The sequence below is a fragment of the Andrographis paniculata genome, unplaced genomic scaffold, assembly GCF_009805555.1.
Source record: "Andrographis paniculata isolate CXL003 unplaced genomic scaffold, ASM980555v1 Contig69END, whole genome shotgun sequence".
Taxonomy (NCBI): Eukaryota; Viridiplantae; Streptophyta; class Magnoliopsida; order Lamiales; family Acanthaceae; genus Andrographis; species Andrographis paniculata.
The window spans coordinates 6,261,436-6,283,014 of NW_026137605.1; the positions used below are offsets into that span (position 1 = coordinate 6,261,436).

The following is a 21,579-nucleotide window of genomic DNA, read 5'->3' on the forward strand; positions in this document are numbered from 1 at the left end:
ATTTGTTAAACTACTCCATATTTTATAATAGACTTGAAAATGACAGTGTTAATGACGCCAACAAGAAATTGAAATATATTCTGTGACCTGTTGAATAAATGGGATAGGATGTCAACTGTCATGTGGGTATAAAAGAAAATTGTGAAACCAATAATTAATTGTGAACAACCAGTCGAGTCCTCATCCACACTACAAAAACAATATTCATGTGTCAACTAAAGCAAAAATATGTCACAATTTGGCCCAATTAATTACCGACTCCCTGATGTTGCCAAGAACCTTATTCCAGGTCATCTAGAGAAGCAACACTGTTTCGTCTTGAATATAAGAGCAAAGATCCCATAACATGGCAGATGCAGCAGCCCCACGCCTAAATACCTACAAATTTTTTGCAGTAATAAGCAACACAACCTCAAAACTTATGTTCCATGTCCCATGAGAGTGTAATGCTTACCATATGGGAGCATATGGAGACGACAAATCAAGGAAAGGATAAGGCCACCTGTAGCAAAAACGGATTTTCTCAGTAACGAGCATTCTAGACAAACTAAGATGGATCGGTCAAGAAATTATGCAAGAAGCAAAAAGTAAAGAGTGTGTACTTCACAGAAACAAAAGCATGGAAGATCCATTGGAAGACAACAAATGTGCTTGTCCACAATACAAAGTAAGCTATCCGAAAGAACGGGAATTTCTGAAAATGAGTCAGCCAAATCAGTTAGTCATGGATTACATCTAAGTGCATAGTGTAATTAATAGTATTATTTAGTTAGAGCTTACCAGATTGTTCAACATAGTGTCTCCAATGAGAAAAACTGCATTGAAAGAATGCATGCTAGCAGCGAGCTGTACACAGAGAATGCAGGACCAGACAAATAGATTTAGAGAAGATTTCAGGTATAAGACGTATCATGTGTGATTCTCACACGATCCATCAAGAACCAACAAGGCACAAGTATAACAAAATATTTCTTTAGGTTTCATTTTTAGCCAAAGAAATAGAGATCAAGCCAGTAGAAAGCTATACTTACGAATTGCAACTTGGTATTCTTTCCAGAGAAAAATGGATATAATATGAGCCAGAAGACAGAATCAGTAAGCACAACAGCTCCACCACAGACCTGTGATGGAAGTAGACGAATACAGGATAAGGATAAACAGGACAGGGTTATAAACCTAAGCCAGTTGTAATGCAGAAACTAAAAAGCCACAAAAGATTGGTAACCGTTTCTTTTGTTTTTCTAAAAAAAATATACATAGAAATTAGTAACCAGTTTGATCCTCAGCTGATCTACATATGAGGCACTCCCAAGTAGTAAATTATCACCACTAATAAAGTAATGTGTACAGCGACTGACTTCACAGCCACTCACTTGTTCAGGTCCTTATAGTGTTGTAAATAGAAGCTAAATAAAGGATAAGAAAAATCAAACGATAAAAACAACCAAACGGTACTACCTGTTTGCCTAAAGCCTAATGGCTACTTTATTACTAAAATCCAGAAAGTAATCTCTCCTAAGATTTCAACCCAAAACAACCTTTACATGCATGTGATAATAAGAAGTGTAGTCTGATTTCCTCTCAACCTGTACCATCAAGTCATCACAAATTTATAGCAAGATCAAAGAGCTGATGAATGAGTTAAGAATAGGACTTATCTTATATAACCTAAACACATCTATAACTATCCTAAAAGTTGAAAGTTTCTTGAAACATTGAGTGAGAATATGGATGGATCTTGAATATTCTTTTTTTCCAATCATTAAAGGAATGACACTTCGAAAATAAAGACCGAAAATACAATAATGAATATGCTTGTGCATCTCTCTGTTTCTCTGGTATATATATATATATATATATAATTATATATACACTTCTTGTGTTGTGTGGACCATCTTCTTTAACTTGCTCGACCTCTATAGTGCTAGCTATCAACCAACCTTGATTTAAACTAAGAAAAAATTTCTAATGATTTTTCACCAGATCTTGATTAGACTTTATGAGTTATCTCGAATACTTTCAGCATTAAATCCTGTTCCCCACAATATTGGCTTATTCTTGATCTTGTTTGAAGGCGACATAAAACATATGATATTATAATCTAAGAAGGTAACTCAACAATGTCAAACCAATTCACACCTCAATGATTAATTACAGATATGTAAGAACATTCTGTATATACAAGTGGGACGAGAAAGTACCTGAAAAAGTATTTGTAAGGCATTTCCCCAAAATACTAAAGCACTACATTTTTTGGCATCCTTAAGATTCAAGCTTGTGCTCATGCTAGCAACATTTTGAACGTCTCCACCTATTGAGCCTTGCTCTGCATCTGTGCCGGCACTGTAATCCCTTTCTGAATGACAATTTTGCAGACAGCCGTAAATCGAGAGTGTAGACGCTAGCTAGAAAATACAACTGAATGAGGAATTTTGCAGAAGGGTCCAACATAAGTAAATAAAATAATGTAAAAGCAGTTTTCTGCAATAAAAGCATACCGCAAAATAGATGGTGACAATTGTAAATGTCCACCTGTTATACATTGGAAGAAATGAGACTACAAACTACAGCCGAAAATATCTAGAGTACTGAATGTAAAAAAATAAATTTATGCAAAAGATTATGTTAAATCCATGCAACAGTCTTACTGAGTGTAAAAGAAAAAGATTCCAGGGCTGTGGACGATAGTATCAGCAAGAATAAACGCAAGCATGGCGCAGAAAGAAATCATTCTGTAAGCAAGAAGCCAAATGGGATGGATTGATTTCGAACAGGTGGACCAAGCTTCTCCATGATACAGGCATGGCGATGAATCTTTTTGATTCCCGCTCGTTTGGTGTTTGGATTTGTTACCCCATTCATATTTCCATATCAGATACACTGAGACAAATATAGCTCCTAAGATCCATATTGCACAGAGTAAGAACCTCCAGTTGAACCAATAACTTGGAGCTGTCGTGTCGACTGCCATGGCAGGTCTTCAACTTCAAGCAATCCTGTGAAGAATGCCATCGTTGTTTTGCACCATTTAGAGATTTAACATCGCTGGCTTAAATCAAGGCATTAACAGCAAAATTAATTTCGCTCAAATTAGGATAAACATATACTCCCTCCTCTGTCATATAAACTTATTCCTACGTTTCCAAACTTATTCACACTTAGGATAAACATATACTCCCTCCTTTTTTGTTTGTTGTAATCCAAACTCACTCTCTATTTTTACTTACTTCTCTCTTTTCGTGTCCCGTTATTTACATGAGAGTGATAGATTTTCCATAAACTGACCTAGTGAAATATCATCAGAATTTCTAAACCCTTCAACATCAGCAAATAAAACGTATACAAAAATAGTATTATAACAGAGAAACAAGCTTGTGGGCTCTTACCTGAAATCGCTTAGAAACAGTGAATCAGTGGATAATCATGTTGGGAAGTGTAGTACCTGATATTGTGGTGTTGTAACGGAGTATCAGGAAAAGGGGAATCCCAGTACAGAAGTTTAAATTCAAGAATATGTATCGATTGTGGGCTGCTTTCTGGATGGGACCAATGCGCATATGGATATGGTCTGAGTTGGAAGACTCCAGAGTCCAGAGAGAAGGCAAAGAAGGGCCACTAATTAGACACGTTCAGCGGCTGACACTAAATCTAGGGTTTTCGATTCGACCACGCAAACACTCATTCAATCTGCTCCATGATCTTAACATACATACATATATATACATTACTGTTGAGTTCTGGCGACTCCTAGCGAAAAGGCCGCATGAAATCCTCTGCTTCCATTTTTTCTATTTTATCTGTTTCTTCCAATAAAAAGCTGCCACGTGGAATTATTTTTGAAAAATTTATCTATTTTTTTTTAATATTATTACTTTCTAATTTTGTTAAAATAAAATAAAAAGTATAATCTATCTCAATTTTATTTTCTTATTTTTTATTTCAGATTTTACTATATTATTTTTTTTAATTTTTTTTTCTAAGATAACATACTTAAAATACTATTTAAACTCAATTTTTACATAATATTTGAAAAAGTTATTTGAATTTGTACTAATTTTTATTTTAGGTATAATATTTTATGTTCAAATAATAATTTTTTGAAAGAAAGTAACGTAGAAAAATAAATTAAATTAAAATTTAATATTATTTTATTTTTATTTTTCCGAAGAAAATATTTTAATAAATTAAACAAATATCTAAATCATAAATTTTAATATTTTTTTATAAAATATTATATTATATTAATATATTATAAATATTAAATTTAAATGTTAGGAATATGTAAAAAAATTAAATTTTGTTATATAATAAATAGTATAATATAATATTAGTAAATATATAAATATATGTATGTGTGTGCCGTATATATATATATATATGTAATACTCCCTCCGTTCTTTAAAATCCTATTTATTTTTTCATTTTGATCCGTCTTATAACAGAGAGTTCATTTTATTTTTTAGTAATTGTACTATCTACTTAACATTACAAATACTCTTTCAATTTACAACATATTACGCAAATGTCATTACCTTTATATCATACAATACTAATAAGGTTAATTTAGTCTTTTTATCTTTATTTCTACTTTATCTCAATTTAATACTAATATTTCTAAAACTCCGTGCAAAAAGCAAATGGACATATAGATATGGGACAGATGGAGTATTATATATACGTATGAGTGTTGGGTGTGTTAGAGAGAGAATGAGAGAGCAAATTGAGAGACGTGAGTGATTGAGATTACTTGTCTATTAAATACAAAGATAATTAAATATATAAAGTATATACTAGCTATGTGTATATTTCGTAAGACTCATCCTTGGATGTTTATATACAAAGAGTGTGTCTCGCTAAAATTTTACTATAAAAAAATCTTGTGGAAAAAAAATGATAGTGAAGGAAAAAGAGTACAACATTATGTATTAATACGCTCCCCCTGTTTTGAACTTTATTTTATGTCTTTCAACCGACGCATTCCAATTCCTTGTATTTATTTGTTGAATGTTGCAGTTTGTAGCACCTTTGTAAATAAATCTGTAAAATTTTTAGACGATCGAATTTGTTGCACACTAATTTCACAATTTTTCTGAAGATCATGAGTGAAAAAGAACTTCGGAGATATGTGTTTTGTCTGACCGCCTTTAATATATCATTCATTTAATTGAGTTATACAAACTGCATTATTTTCAAACAATATTTTAAGAGGTAATATAACATCAGAAATCAAGCCAAAATTTTTCTGATATGGTGAATCATAGACCTCAACCAAACGCATTCACGACTGGCTTTGTAAAATGCTAAAACCTATTGTCCATCTAATAGATCTCCAAAAGATTGCAGTTCCACTAGAAGTGAATAAATAGCCAGTTTAAGATTTTGCTTTATGTGGATCAAACAAATAAGCAACATTAGCATAACCAATTAATTCAATTCGATATTCACTTGAATAAAATAGACCGAGGTTATGAGTCCCTTGAAGGTAACGGAAAATGTGTTTGATACCATTCCGATGGTGCTTTGTGGAAGATGCGCTAAACCTTGCTAGTAAATTTACTACAAAAATATATATCTTGCATGGTACAATTTGCAAGGTACATTAATGCGCCAATAACGCTAATATATGGTACCTCGGGGCTAAGTATTTCTTCATTTTCTTCTCTTGACCTAAGTGGATCTTTGCTGAGATCAAGGGATCTGACTACAATTGGTGTATTTAGAGAGTGAGATTTATCCATATAAAATTGTTTTAATACATTTTGGGTATATGTGAATTGATGGATAAATATTCCATTATTAACATGATCCACTTGTAATTCCAAACAATATTTTGTCTTTCCAAAATCTTTGATCTCAAATTCTTTCTTTAGATATTCAACTGCAGTTTGAATCTCTTCAGAAGTTCCAATTAAATTGAGATAATCGACATATATTGTAATAATGACAAAGTTTGATCCATTTTTCTTGATAAAAACGCACAGGCATATTTGATCATTAGTATAACCTTCTTTTATTAAACATTTACTGAGATGGTTATACCACATTCGCCTTGATTGTTTAAGTCCATACAATGACTTTTTCAATTTGATGAAATATGATTCCCTTTGGGTTTAATTTGTATGTTTCAGACATATTGAATTCCTCAGAAAGTTTTATATAAATATCAGTATCCAGAGAGCCATAAAGATATGCAGTAACTACGTCTGAAATACGCATGTCTAGTTTTTTTCTTACTGCTAGGCTCCCATGATATCTAAATGTTATTCAAACAACAACCAAATAGTATGTTTCATCAAAATCTACTTCAGGTCTTTGTGAGAATCCCTGAGTACAAGACGGATTTTATATCTCACAATTTCGTTATGCTCATTTATTTTTCGTACAAACACCCATTTGTTTCCAACTGGTTTTATACCATCTGGTGTTTGAACAATTGGTCCGAAGATCTCTCTTTTGTTTAATGAGTCAAAATCTGATTGAATCGCATGTTCCCATTTTGGTCAGTCATTTCTTTGCTGACATTCATGAACAGATTTTGGCTTTGGATTCTCGTTTTCTTCCATTATATCAAGTGTTAAACTGTATGCGAAAGCATTATCAATAATTGTCTCGTTACGGTTCTACCATTTTCTTGAAGTAACATAGTTAATTGAGTTTTCAATATCTCATCATGTTCTTTAAGATTGTGCTCTTTTGAAGCAATTATTTCAGGGTTGACTTCCTCAGTAGATTGAGGTTTATCAATGTCAATCCTGATATTTTCATGATTATCATCATTCATTCCTCTTTTTCTTTCGAGAATATTTGTCTTTGGACCGAGTGGTCTACCACGCTTTAAGTGTGTTGCTGGTTCATTGGCACTTGCAATTTGTCCGTTAGGGACAATTATTTTAGCCAGATCATTAGCATCTTGAATATATGATCGAGTGACTTTGCTCGAATCATTGAAAGCATTCGGTAACTGATTTGCAGTATTTTGCAAATGTATAATGCGTTGAACTTCTAGTTCACACTACTTTGTACGAGGATCACAAAAATTCAATAGGATTTTCCAATTAATATCCCTTTTTGGTTCATTTAATGTCGGAAAATATGATTTATCAAAATGACAATCTGCAAATCATGTAGTGAATAAATCACCCGTCATAGGTTGAAAATATTTTATAATTGACGGCGATTCATATCCGATATAAATGTCCAATCTACGTTGAGGACTCATTTTTGTACGTTTGGGGGTGGAATAGGAACATAAACAACACACAAAAAACTACGTAGATGAGATATATTTGGTTCGTGACCAAATACTAACTGCATTGGGGAATAGCTATGATAGCCTGTCGGCCTTATTCTTATAAATGTTCCTGCATGTAAGATTGCATGCCACCAAACTGAAACAGAAAACATAGACCTCATCAGTAATGGTCTACAAAATCAATTGCAATCTTTTAATAAGTGATTCTGCCAGACTATTTTGTGTATGAACGTGAGCAATTTGGTGCTCTACATTAATTCCAATCGACATGCAATAATCATCAAATGCATTCGATGTATATTCACCAGCATTATCCAGACATATAGTTTTAGTTAGATTATCGGGGAATCGTGCCCGTAATTTAATAATTTGGGCAAGCAATCTCGCAAATTCCATATTGCGAGTAGATAATAAACAGACGTGTGACCATCTAGTAGATACATCAATAAACACCATAAAATATTTAAATAGACTACATGGTGGGTCTATTGGTCCACATATATCCCCGTGTATTCTTTCCAAAAATGTAGGTGATTCAATACCTACTTTAGCTTGCGATGGCCTGGTTATCAATTATTCCTGAGTGTAGGCAACACAGGTTAACTCATTTGAGTTTAACAATTTTTTACCTTTTAATGAATGGTCATGCGAATTCTCAATTATTCACCTCATCATTATACTTACAGGATGCCCAAGGAAATCATGTCATATTTGAAAATCAGTAATCTTTTGATCTACCGTGAGGTGTGTTTCAACAACATCTAATTTGACATAATATAAACTAGTAGAGAGTGAGGGTAGACTCTCAATGATGCATTTCTTTTTATCAATGATATTGGTGATCAATAAAATTTCACCATCGGTATCACTCATAGTTTCAATGTGATAACCATTTTTTCGAATGTCATGAAAGCTTAGTAAATTTCTTTGAGCTTTAGTGGCCAACAGTGCGTATTGTATCATAATTTTCGTCCCCGCGGGGAGAAATATAATGGCTTCTCTAGAGCCTTCAATTAATTTTGCACTGCCACTTATTGTATTGACATCCATTTAACCTTCAAATATAAATAACATAGTATTAATAAAAGCAAATATAAATATTACAAAATTCATTACAAAAAGGTAATATGCGATAATTTAAATATTACAAAATATAAAATAGCATAATATAAAATGACATAGTATGTCTGTCACTAGGTATTTGTTGGATCTACGAAAAAATCGACTATATCAAGATGCGTTGTGTCGTAATCCAAAAGATCATCATAAGGGTCGTCACCGTTATTAACGTGATTAGTCTCGACCTCTTTCCTATTTTTTTGCAGTAAGGCTTGATAAAGATCAGCTAGGTGTTTGACTGTTCTGCAGGTATTGGCCCAATGGCCTTTAATGCCACACCGATTACAAATGCTGATTTGTCTCTTTCCCTGTTTAGCCTTTTCAACTGTATCCCCATATTGGGGTTTACTCTGCTTCCTATTAATGTCAAAACCGTAGTGATTGTAAGGGGTATATCGACCGCGTTGACTCTCACGACCGCGACCACGTCCACGGCCTCTACCACGTCCTCGGCTTCGTTAAAAAGTGTCACATTCACTTTAGGGAACGGACTGGAACCAGTGGGCCGGGACTGACGATTTTTCATCAGTAACTCATTATTTTTCTAAGATGATAAAAGACATGCTATGAGCTGTGAGTACTTTTGAAAATTTTTCTCACGATGTTGCTGTTGCAGTACAATATTAGAAGCATGAAAGGTATAGATAGTCTTTTCCAATTTATCATTCAAAGTAACATTTTCTCCACATAGTTTTAACTGAGATGTAATATGATGGATAGCAGAGTTGTACTCTGTAACAATTTTAAAATCTTACAAACGTAGGTTAAGCCAATCACGCTGGGCTTTGGGGAGAGTAATATTTTTAAGTGTCCAAATCTCTCTCTCAATTCACTCCATTAATCAAGCGGATCTTCCACCATCAAATGTTCGGACTGTAAAAGATGTCCAGATGGTGACGAATGAAATAATAGCCTTAGCCCGATCTTGGCTTGTAGCCGCATTTTCACTGGCAATTGTATGAACAAGGGCTATAGAAACCAAATGCATTTCTACATCCAGGGACCAAATCAAAAAATTATTGCCGGTGAGAGACAAAGGTTTAAAAGAAAATTTTGCAAGATTTTTCATAGTTTAGAAAATAGATAATATAGATAGTGTAAAAATAAAACTTACCAAAAAAATTATATAAGCAAGAGTTTTCATGCTGATAACATGTCATATAATAAATAGTATAATATAATATTGGTAAGTATATAAATATATGCGTATTGGGTGTATTTGTTATGAGAATGTATATACATATATAATAAATATAATAGAGAGAGAATGAGAGAGCAAATTGAGAGATGTAAGTGATTGAGATTTCTTCTTCTTTGTGTATTAAATACAAAGACAATTACATATATGTAGTAGTGAGGTAATCATATATAACAACTTTTTGGATGAGAACAAACAATAAAGAACTAAAAATTGACAAAACAATTAATCTCTTTGCTTTGTCTTTGGATTTGCACCATTTGAGAACAATAAAAAATAGATTCAATTTATTTTGTGATTTACGGGGGCAAGACAAGATTTCGCTAACGATGATGGTTTCCAATCCCGACCACTAATGGATGAGCAATGGTTTCAAACCCCTCTGATAGTTGTCAGCGGCAGCTCAACAAAAACTCCAGTCATCTTCTCCTTATGACCAACAATAGTGGCGGAGGATCTGGCATCAAAATTACCAAATTTGGTGTTATAGATGCCAAAAGATGATAGATTTGGTGTATCTTGGAGCTTCATTCAACATACTATTAATGGCGATGAATTCCCAAATTTTTAGTGTATTATTGTGGGAGGGATAAATTTGTAACTTCGTTATGATTTTATCAAGATTTTAGAGTTACATTAGCAAAACAACACATGTTATACACTCTCACTTAAGTATAGATCTTTGGGGAATTTTGTGCAATATTTTAAAAAATACGAGGGAAGATTAGGAATTTTTAAACCACAAGGGGAATGACGTCAATCTTTCAAATCACAGAGAAATTACAAACAATTTTACATTATTTAAAGGAAATATATACTCCCTCCGTTACGTAAATTTATGTCTATTTGACCGGACATGAGTTTTAAGAAAAATGGGTAAAAATATATATATATATATTTTTTATGGTCAAGAAAAAGTAGAAAAAATGGTATTGTTTCTTTTTTTTTACTAAAAACTGAAACGAGAATAAGTTTGGATGACAACAAAAAAAAGAAAAATAAGAATAATTTTGAACGACACAGAGAATATTTTTTATTTTTCTCACATAATCCTCTTACGTAACATATTCTCTAAGTTATTATTTTCTCAAACAACACAAGTCCTTTTTATTATGTTCTTCATTCTTTTGTCCATACATGCCGGTGAAAAGGATGCATTTTCACGTCTCATGCCTAGGTAAGCCATTGGTAATGTTTATTATTTACTGAAAATATTTATGTGGATGTATTTTTATAAAATATTTTCTTGTCTTCTTGTCTTCTCGTTTAATCTGTTTCATTTTTCCTTTTTGGGGCGGATTGAAATAGTTTATTTATTTATTATTTTTTATCTATAATTACTTTGTGCCTGTATGGTTCCATTTGAATTCTCTTGTATTATTCCATCTGAATTGTTTTTGTTGATTTTTTATCTGTGTAATCTGTTTGTGCTGAATTATTTGCTCGAGCATATATAAAAGTTGTGTATATTGGATGTTACTCCCTTGTCTCGACTCAAAGTAATTATTATTATTATTATTATTATTATTAACAGATTAAAAATATAGTATTTAATTGATTAGTGAAAATATGTAAGATAAAATTTTGATATTTTTGCTCTTGCAACTATAAAGAAAATGAATATTTTTGAAAAAATTTTGTTCGTTCTATTTAAAAGTATTTTTTTTCCAATTATAGTAAAGTAATAATATCTAAATACTAAAATACCCTTAACTTTTAAAAAAATATTATTTTCTTTGTACTTTTAAGTATCATCTTATACACTTCTACTAACTAATTAATAAAATAATATTACACTACAAAAAAAATATTTAATTATCTACAATATTTTTAATTACGAAATATTTTTGTAGTTAAAACGTGTAATTTAGCAACAAAAATTAATTTCATCGCTAAATAAATTATGTACTACAAAAATTAATTTCGTCGCTAATTTTTTTTTTGCTAGAAAATTATATTTTTATAGTGAAAAGGTATTAGCTACAAAATTATTTTTCATAGCTAAATCCATTTGGCTAAAAAAATCATACATATTTTTTTGCTAAAACTCTTTTATTATGAATTATAATTTTATAGAAAAATAATTTTAGTTACGAAATCATATTTTGTAGTTATATCTTTTTCTTAACTCTAATTGGAAATTAAAACTTATTTTTTAATTACGAAAGTCATATTTATCGCCAAAGACCTTTTACTAACACGGTATAGACGACGAAACTCATTTCGTCGCAAAAACATTTTTGCTATGAATTCACACTTTTTGCTACGAAATTTTTTTTGTAGCTAAATTCGAACTTTTTTGTAATGTATTATATCTTAATTTACTAAAAAAATAAAATAAAGGAATACATTGAGTTGGAACGGAGAGAGTAAATTTTTTATTTCTCATACAATTTTCGAAAAATATATTTGTGGCGGATAGAAGTGGATGGTGTAATTGATTTAATTAAATTTTTTCATATTAGTAATAAGTCATACTTATTGCCTTAGAAATCAACTTCAGTTTATATATAATAATCTAAATTTGGCTCTGCACAACACATATTTTCGAATCAAATTAATATGAAATTTGGTTCTCCTTTCTCTTATATGCAATATTAACCCTATCGAAATGATCAAATGTTCTATCCAAAATATAGCTTTCATATCATGAGACTCAAGCATCCACTACAAAAAAATATCAATTTTGTAACAAATTTTTTTCGTTGTTAAATACACTTTTTCCGTTACTAATGGTATTAGAGACGGAATTAGAGATGGAATTACGTTAGCTACGTGAACTTTAGGAACGGAATTCCGTTACAAATATACTATTTTTTTGTAGTGATCATAGGCCAACACATCACTCTTCAATGCAAACCATAAATCATTCTAATGTGATATTCCTTCGAGAAGCAACCCCTTTGTAAGGCTTGTTGAAACAAACCAATGTGCAAGTAAAAATTAGAATATTGATGAGAATGTTAAGTTAACTATCGCATGGTGTAAAGTGACGACGGATGCATGAGTTGGTGTTGGATGAAAATAAAAACAAAGGTTATGGTAGCAGTTGTATGTGAGAATTTTGTTGTGCTTATGGAAAATAACCACGACGTAAGTAGATAAGAAAATAAGAAAACACCGGAGAATGTGAGAATTGATGGATGAAGATTCTACCATAATGCAATAAACGGTCAGCCATACGAGTTTAGGTGCAACTACATTATCGAAGAAGACGGAGCCCAATAAATTTTGAAAGTTAATTTTTTAAATTTTCTTTTGTGCATTTTTTAGTAACTATTTTGTAATCAATCTAGTAACAATAGTGACTTTACAAGAACAATATTGCCAAGCAACATACATTGAAATACTGAACCCATTTATATATCTTATCCGTTTCTAATCCGAGCAGCTGTACATACACGCGTGTGCTAACCAACACTCATATGCCTTAATCACACTTCTATTCCACTCTTAATCAACACAATTGATTATAAACAAATAATTTGATGTGATTAGCAATGTGGGATAAATTCCAACACATTACTTTTTAATTAATTTATCACCGCAAATTATTTTATATGCTATATTCAAGCCACTCATATTGATCAAACCACGTTGATCGAAATTTTCTCATAATTTTACTAAATGAAGCTTTTGAAAAATTATAATCATATGGTTGAAAAAAGCCTTTTAGTTAAATACCGTATTCTTAATTCATCTATAACATCAATGTGATAGTTATCAATTAGTTTACGTAACTCTGGATCTCCAAAAATATCACTCTCTGATAATTATATTTCTCCTTGCTTTCTTTTAAGGCATTCTTTGTCATTGGAAATAATACTAGAAAATACATTACTTGATGTGGGCAAACATGTACACGAAGCCGACGAAGTTGGCATTTTTTTATTTAATAACAAATTTATCCATAAGTGCATACCTAACAAAAAGTTATACAAATAAATCAATATAAATTATGTAACATTAAATTATCAAATTAAACTAATATTTACTAATAAAAAAATTATCCATATACTCATATATAACTACACTTAAACGGGACACATAAATAAATAAAATAAAATAAAAAGCAAATTAGCAAGTTAACGATGGAATTGAAAGTTGAAGAAGAAGTAAAAATAATCCAAATATTACCAAATATAGCAAAACCAAAGAAAATACAAGTCTTTCCTGAATTTTCAATAACAAAACATATGTTCTACCTCTTAAGTACATGGTTGTCACGACGTCACCTTAGTCGTTTTGGCGGTGTATCGTCACTGCTAGATTAGATAGCCTCGTTGTTTGGCTAGGCTGGCATTTGGGAGTCACTTTGGCGACACCGTCCCGCCAAGGCAACGCTTTACAGAAACAAGCCTAAGCTTTGGGCCCTAACTTCGACCCGATTTTATTCTTAAATTCATATTAGAGTTTAAACCCATTTTGAAACACACACAACCCTAAACATGAAACTCAACCTTAACTCTGTTAAGGTTAGTCTTACTTAAGTCAGTCTCACTTGCTTTGTTGTTGCCTCCATCCAACATCGCTTCGCCTCTGTCTTCCATCCGTTTTTCGTCGTTGGCGCCTCTGATCATGTAAGAATTCCTTATGTAGTTATAGAGTGTAATGCGTTTTTTTTGCTGTACGTTAATAGTATATTATATACATAGTAGTGCAAGATTTTATTATTATTATTATTCATGTAATATTACTATTGTTAAACTATATTACTCCCTCCGTCCCACATTGGATGTGTGGGTCATTATAGACACGGAAATTCTGTAGACATGAGAATTTAGAATAAATATAATCAATAGATAATTAAGAATGTATTAGCGAAAATAATTATCCTATAATATAAGTAATTATAGATTAAGATAACAAATCAAATTTAAAAATTTAGAATGAAATTAAAGTACATAATCATTTTTTTTTAAAAAAAATAGTAATATAGGATGTGAAACAAACAGAAACGGTATTGTGAACATGATAGATGAGACGGAGAAAGTAATATTAATTACTAGTGTAGAGTGCATACATACAGGTGCAAGATTTTTTTTATTATTATTATTCATGTACTAGTGCGCTGCACTATAAAGCTATATTAATATTTATTACTAGTGCAAGATTGTTTTTATTATTATTCATGTACTACTGCTACATTGCACTGCTGCACTCCACTGTTAAACTATACTAAAATGTATTACTTGTGCATAGTATAGAACAAATTGCAGTATATATATAATGTACTATTGCGGTTGGTGTTATTTATATAATGTTAATATATTAGTTTTGTTTTACTTGTAGACAATTATATATATATACAGATTTATATGGATAATTATATAAAGTTGATTTTGTTTTGGATTTTATAATTTCTAATTTACCTTATTTTATTTTATTGATTTTATTTTTAAGATAATTTCTAATTTAACTTATTTTATTTTATTGATTTTATTTTTAAGTATGTTGATTTTTGTATTAATTTTATCCTGTTTTAATGATTGACTTGTTACTTATGTATTTTATTTTATATTTTTGTTGTATTAGTTTTAATTTAATGGCTAATAACAAAAATGTCTAAAAATTATCAAAAGATCCGGCAAGAAATGCCAAATCATCCGGGATGAAAATATGTATTTTGGCCAAATTTGAATAACAAATATTTAATTGAATGCGCCATTTGTCATAAACAAATTTATTCTGAGTCAAGAGGTTAAAACAACATCTAGTTGGCAGTTATGGTGATATTGTTAAGTGCGTTAACACCACCGAAGAAATTTGTAAGAAAATACATCAATTTATGAGCAAAAAATGATGAATAATGTGTCATCGGGGGCACTACCAAATTTGATTATTTTTGGGATATTGAAGACAATATAAATTCAGAAGAAAATCAATCTATGAGTGCTATAAATTTATCATCCAAACCTTATTTGCATCCAAGTTCAGGAACATGCAGTAAATGAAGTTGGCTCAATCAACTTTGAAGTTTTTTTAATCTTCGAGGGTTGGAAAACAAAGTAAGTCAATTGCTGCGATGATTCGAAAGACTCTTAAAGAGGTTTTGAAGAAAGATATATGGAAAGTTATGTTCAGAAAACAATCGAAACTTCTACAAAAGAAAATGAAGAAACAAGAGAAGTCTGAAAAGCGTATTGCCGATTTTTTCTACGAAAATGACATTCCATTCAATGCTTCCAAATCAAGAAGTTGTGAGATTATGGTTGAGGCCATCGGACAATATGGTTATGGTTATGGTTTAAGACCTACTAGTTATCATGAGTTACGTGACCCATTTCTTAAGAATGCCATAACTGAAACAAACAAGTTGAAAGAAAAACACATGAAAACTTGGAAGCAATTTGAGTGTTCCCTTATGTCAGATAGATGGACACACAAAAGTAGTCAACACTTCATAAATTTTCTTGTCAATAGTCCAGATGAGACTTTTTTTTTTTTTTGGAAACTATTAATGTATCAGCTGAGTCATATGATGCAAGATGTTGGCAAACTTGCTTGAGAAAAAATTGAAGAAATTGACAAGGAATATTTTGTGCAAATTGTGATTGAGAATGGAGCAAACTATAAAGTGGCAGGAAAACTATGGTGTATTCTTGGTTTTTTTTTTTTTTTTTTTTTGGCACCTTATGCAACCCATTGCATCAATTTCATGCTAGAGGATATTGAAAAAATGAATGAATTTAAATCCTACATTCAAAGGGTCAAAGATGTCACAACATTTATTTATCTGACATGTGAGACTCCTGAGTATGATGAGAGAAAGGATCGGTGGCAGAGATCTTGTGAGGCCGGCGGCTACTTAGTTTGCTACCGCATTCCCACTTTGTAGAGTTTGAGCAAACAAAAGAATGAATTGAGACAACTATTTGTGAGTGATGATAGGAGCGATAATAAGCTATCAAGAATATCAAAAGGCAAAAAATTAACGAAAAACATTCTTTCATGAAAATTTCGAGATCAGGTAGAATATAGTTTTTGGACAACTCTTTTATGTTGATTATTTTTAAGATAGTTGACGGTGATGAAAAACCGGTCATATCCGAGCTTTCTTTTCAGCTATGAATCACGTGAAGAAGAAAATAAATTAATCTTTTACGAGCAACACAAAACTAGATTGTTGGCTAAATTGATGGAAATAATTGAGGATCTGTGGAACGATCAAATGGATGTTAAGTTATAGGGGGCTGTACTATTCCTAAATTTTTCAAAATATTTTGAATCGAAGAGAAGTGATCTTGTATTTTCGTGTACACACAAAATTGTTTAATGATGTTCTAAAAAGGATGGTTAAAAATGAAGAGTTGATGGATAGAATTAGTGGTCAAGCAGATAATTACAATAAAAATACAGGAAAACTTTGTCCGTCAATTGACAATCAAAGACAAATACAAAAAAGTCCTTGTAATTTTTTGAACATATATATTTTTTCATTTATTGTGAAATTAAATTTCAAATATTAAATATATTAATTTTTTATATTTGAGTTGATTGGTGGGACGCATATAATGGTGACAACAAAGAGCTTCGATCATTTGCAGGACGGATTATTAGTCTTTGTTGCTCTTCTGCCGGTTGTGAATGCAATTGAAGCACATTTGAATCTTTAAGTTAATTTGTTCGAAATTTACTTATATTAATATTTTAGAAATAATCTTCAAAACTTGATATATATATTTTAGATTCATACCAAAAAAAAAAAAAAAGAAATAGACTAGAGCACCAAGGGCTAAACGATTTGGTGTATGTTCAATATAATCGGAAGATTGCACATCGCTTTCAAAAGTGGTACGAAGAAGGAAACAATTTAATCCCATAATTCTTGAAGAAATTCAATAGGACAATGAATGAGTTGATGATTCTCGAAACTTGTTTCATGAAAACGAAGATTTAAGTAGCATCACGCACATGAAGTCATATGTGCTTAAAGTAATCTTGATAATTTCAACCTTCATAGTAGAGGTGTTGGTGAATTCTCAAGTTTGCTCATTGTATATGACCCTCATCGTAGCCCTTCTAACAAAGGTTTGGTAGTTCAGGATAAAGAAACGGATGGAGATGATATGTACACTGATGATTGGCGTGAAATATGTTTTTCTTTTTTTTTAATATTTTAACGTATTGGTATTTGATGTGAGATGATTATGTTTAGTATTTTGTTATTTTATTTGAAATTTAATTCAATTTTAGTGATTTGATCTTATAATTTTATAATATATAATTAAACATTAGAAACTATAATGTGCAAGTTACCATTTCACCATATTATCTCCATGTCACCTAGACGATGACACGGCAGTCGAAAACAAGTAATCTTTCTCCCAAAAAAAAGCCAAGAACTCACCAAAGTAATATAGGGACTATGAGCTTTCCTCTTATGGGTGTTCTTCTCAAAATAAACACATAAAATCCTTAGGTCATCCGCATCGGGCGCATCACCAATTTTTTTTTTTTTTTTTTAAAAAATGATAAGACATTTTGCTTCGCAACATCTCTGAAGATGTTGTCCAATTGCCATGTGTCCCAATTCAATTGGGACATATGACACTTATGTATATATATATATGGTATATATTATATATGTTTTGTTTTTGTAATTTATATTGAATTTATTGTTATATTTAAATTTTGTAATATTTTTATAATTCATAATATTTTGTATTCTATAAAATCATACCAATATTGAATATATTTTATCAATTTAAATTTTAAAATATATAAATACAAATATTGTATAATTCTATTGAACAAATCAATATTAATAAATTTAATTTAATTATTAAATAAAATATAATTATAAATTTTAAAGCAATTAAATAATATAAAATTATATTAAATAATAAATATATTTAGTTTATAATTAATTATACACACATAATTAATAATAAGATAATAATATAAAATAAAAGACAAAATAATTTGAATAACATAGAACAAAATACATATAATTTAAACAATATTTAAAATAATTCTTCGAACAATTTAGCCATAACAAGTAGATCCTACTCCGTCAAATTATCTTTCTCCACTAGAGTTCGATAAACTTCCATTTTGGCTCAAGTTTTAATTCACGCCAAGCGTGTTCATAAATAAATGCTTTCTTACAATCTGCAGAATATATTTGATGTGCCTTATTCAAGACATCATCAAAAGATTCTCCGTTCATTATTTGTTGGTTAGCTTGTTGAAAGCACCCAACAAATTTTGAAACGACTTTATTAAAATATATTTGTTGATTTACACTTGACACCCCTGCTTCAATTTGTTATCATTAAAATATTGAAAAATTTTTTTCCAAAAAGTAGTACCTTCTTTATCAGTGCCTATTAGTGCATCTTTGCATGTGTTAAGCCATCCACTAATAAGAAGCAAATCTTCTTCATAAGTCCACTTTCTTTTCGTCTCTGTCGTTGGAGCAATGATTTGTACGTCATCTTCATCTTGTTGATTGGCTTGTGTACAAAATTCAGGAATACTTTCCATTTGTATATTTTTGCGTAAAACTCATCGATGGGGGATGAAATGGACCTTGAAATGATTGGAAATTTTGAGGATTAAAAGAACCTCCAGATGATTGAAAATTTTGAGGATATGATGAACCTATAAAAAGGTTGAAAATTTTGAGGATAATAGTAATGTGGAGGAATAAAAGAATATTATGAAGCGTAGAAATTTGGGACAGATGTTTGAAAATTTTGAGTAACATTAGGATTGAAAGAGTTTTGTTTTCCAAGTATGTTCGTAAAACTTTGAAATGAAAAAGACTTTTGAGAATTGAAAATTTTTTGAGAGTTTTGCTCCATTGTTAAAACTTGAATGTAGAGTAGTGGGAGAAAATATAAAGATCTTTAATGAAAGTTTGTGTGTTTTCTTTTGTAAAATGCAAACATATTTATAGAAAAACTTAGACACTCTATAATTTATATATTATTTACATATATTATGTCTTGTTAAATCAAATCAATTTATTTTTGGCTTGTTTAATTTTTTAAAATGCATTGTTATATCACATCACAATATTTATTTTTATCATTGTAGTAGTGATCAATCATTTCAAGTTTTGTCATGTTGAGCTTTATTAATTTTATTGTTAGATCACATCATAATTTATTATTGTACTAGATAGCTTTAAACACACTTGCATTGTTATATCACATTATTGTTTATTATTGTACTATTTAGCTTTGAAAACACTTGCATTGTTAGATCATATCATAGTTTATTATTGTACTAGATAGCTTTAAACACACTTACATTGTTATATCACATCATTAGTTATTATTGTACTATGTAGATTTAAACACACTTGCATTGTTATATCATATCATTATTATCATGTGTCATCAAATTTATTTTCAATTATTTTATTATTGTACTATTTATTTACATATTTTTAAATATATTACTCCCTCCGTCCGCTTACAAAGTTTACATGTTTCTATTTTGGGACGTCCAATTACAAAGTTTACATTTCATTAAATACTCTACTTTTTTCCACAAATACCCTTACTTTATATTACATCATTACTTTTACACAAAAAAGTAAGGGCAAAAATGTCATTACACTACTTTTAACTACTCACTATAATTAAAATATTATTATTTCTTAAACACCGCGCCAAAAGTAAATGTAACCCTTGTAAATGGACGGAGGGAGTATTATTATTATTATCATTTCACATCATAATTTGTACTATATAACTTTAAACACACTAGTATTATTATATCACATCACTATTGTTATATGTCATCAAATTTATTTTGAATTACTTTATTATTGTTCTATTTATTTACATACTTTTAAATATTACTATTATTATTAGTACTATTTAATGTAAACTATAAATACCCTATGTTGGCAAAAACTCTACACTACACTTCACTTCAAAAAATATTTGTAACAAACAACTTTGTTACAAAAAAATGTCAAATTCATCTCAAACAATTTCGAGTTTAGACTCCGATGAGGAGGATGTGATTTCTTTCAATTTGTGGATGCAATTTCAACGTATTCAAGATGTCATCACTAACCAAGAAGAGGAAAATCAATCACGCCGAAGAACATACATTGAGAAAAATCGTGAAGAAGGTCACAATCGTTTGTTCAACGATTATTTTTCTGAAAATCCTGTCTATACAGATTTTCAATTTCGTCGTAAATTTCGAATGAGGAGGCATGTCTTTATGCGCATTGTAGATCGTCTAACAACAGAAAATGAGTTCTTCCAACAACGTCGAAATGCAACGGGAAGGCTTGGTTTATCGCCATTACAAAAATGCACGGTTGCTTTGCGTGTGTTGGCTTTTGGTGTAGCTGCTGATGTTGTAGATGAGTATATTCGTATTGGAGAGAGTAAAACAAGAACGTGTGTAAAAAAGTTTGTTGAAAGAGTCATTTCAATATTTGGTGAGAAATATTTAAGAAGGCCAAATGCAACAGACCTACAACGATTGTTGTATGTTGCAGAAGAACGTGGTTTTCCAGGAATGAATTTCTCTCAATCCGAACCTATTTAGGACCCTACCACGATTATCAGGCCCATTGGACTATACATTAGTTCAATTTATAGGCCCATTCTCAAAAACCTTATGTATTGGTTTTTTTATCGCTTAACAACTATATTTTATTTTATTAAATATTTATTGTGTAATTTTTAATAAATGTCAATTTTGTATTAAGTAGTGCAAAAATTCGAGTACAATGATTATTAATTGAATAACGGTTGTGTTAATTCTGCACAGAAACCAGATCATGGCAAACCAACTATCGTATTAGAAGCCGTGACATCGTATAATCTATGGATTAGACATTCCTTTTTCAGAGCACCAGGTACATGCAATGATATTAATGTACTTGATCAATCTCCGATTTTTAGTGACATGTTGAATGGTAGAAGTCTAGAAGTAAGTTTTATTGTCAATAATCACCAATATAATATGGGGTATTATCTTACGGATGTAATATATCCTCTATATGCGACATTTATCCAATCTATTCGTCTGT

At 30.6% G+C, this 21,579-nt stretch overlaps 1 protein-coding gene across 2 annotated transcripts; it reads right to left on the reverse strand.

Moving 5' to 3' along the window:
• Positions 1–123: 123 nt before the first annotated feature.
• On the reverse strand, positions 124–3,671 carry LOC127263701 (uncharacterized). Of its 2 annotated transcripts, none has more exons than XM_051292869.1 (9): positions 3,443–3,671; positions 2,649–2,996; positions 2,499–2,532; positions 2,202–2,405; positions 1,032–1,121; positions 781–846; positions 603–694; positions 455–502; positions 124–378 (listed from the first exon to the last, which is right to left on the reverse strand). In XM_051292869.1, exons 2-9 carry the CDS (start codon positions 2,969–2,971, stop codon positions 291–293), a joined length of 945 nt encoding a protein of 314 aa, XP_051148826.1. In that variant the 5' UTR covers positions 2,972–2,996; positions 3,443–3,671; the 3' UTR covers positions 124–290. The 2 variants fall into 2 exon arrangements, with proteins under 2 accessions (XP_051148826.1, XP_051148825.1); XM_051292868.1 differs by having other exon boundaries at positions 3,387–3,670.
• Between the last annotated feature and the right edge of the window lie 17,908 nt (positions 3,672–21,579).

What these genes read in the sequence shown, in the direction of transcription:
- LOC127263701 (XM_051292869.1), bottom strand. Translation starts at nt 2,971, where the DNA reads ATGGCAGTCGACACGACAGCTCCAAGTTATTGGTTCAACTGGAGGTTC. An exon ending in ATCTTTTTCTTTTACACTCA is followed by an intron (nt 2,533 to 2,648) that starts GTAAGACTGTTG and finishes AATGTATAACAG; the next exon opens with GTGGACATTTACAATTGTCA. An exon ending in TTGTCACCATCTATTTTGCG is followed by an intron (nt 2,406 to 2,498) that starts GTATGCTTTTAT and finishes TGTATTTTCTAG; the next exon opens with CTAGCGTCTACACTCTCGAT.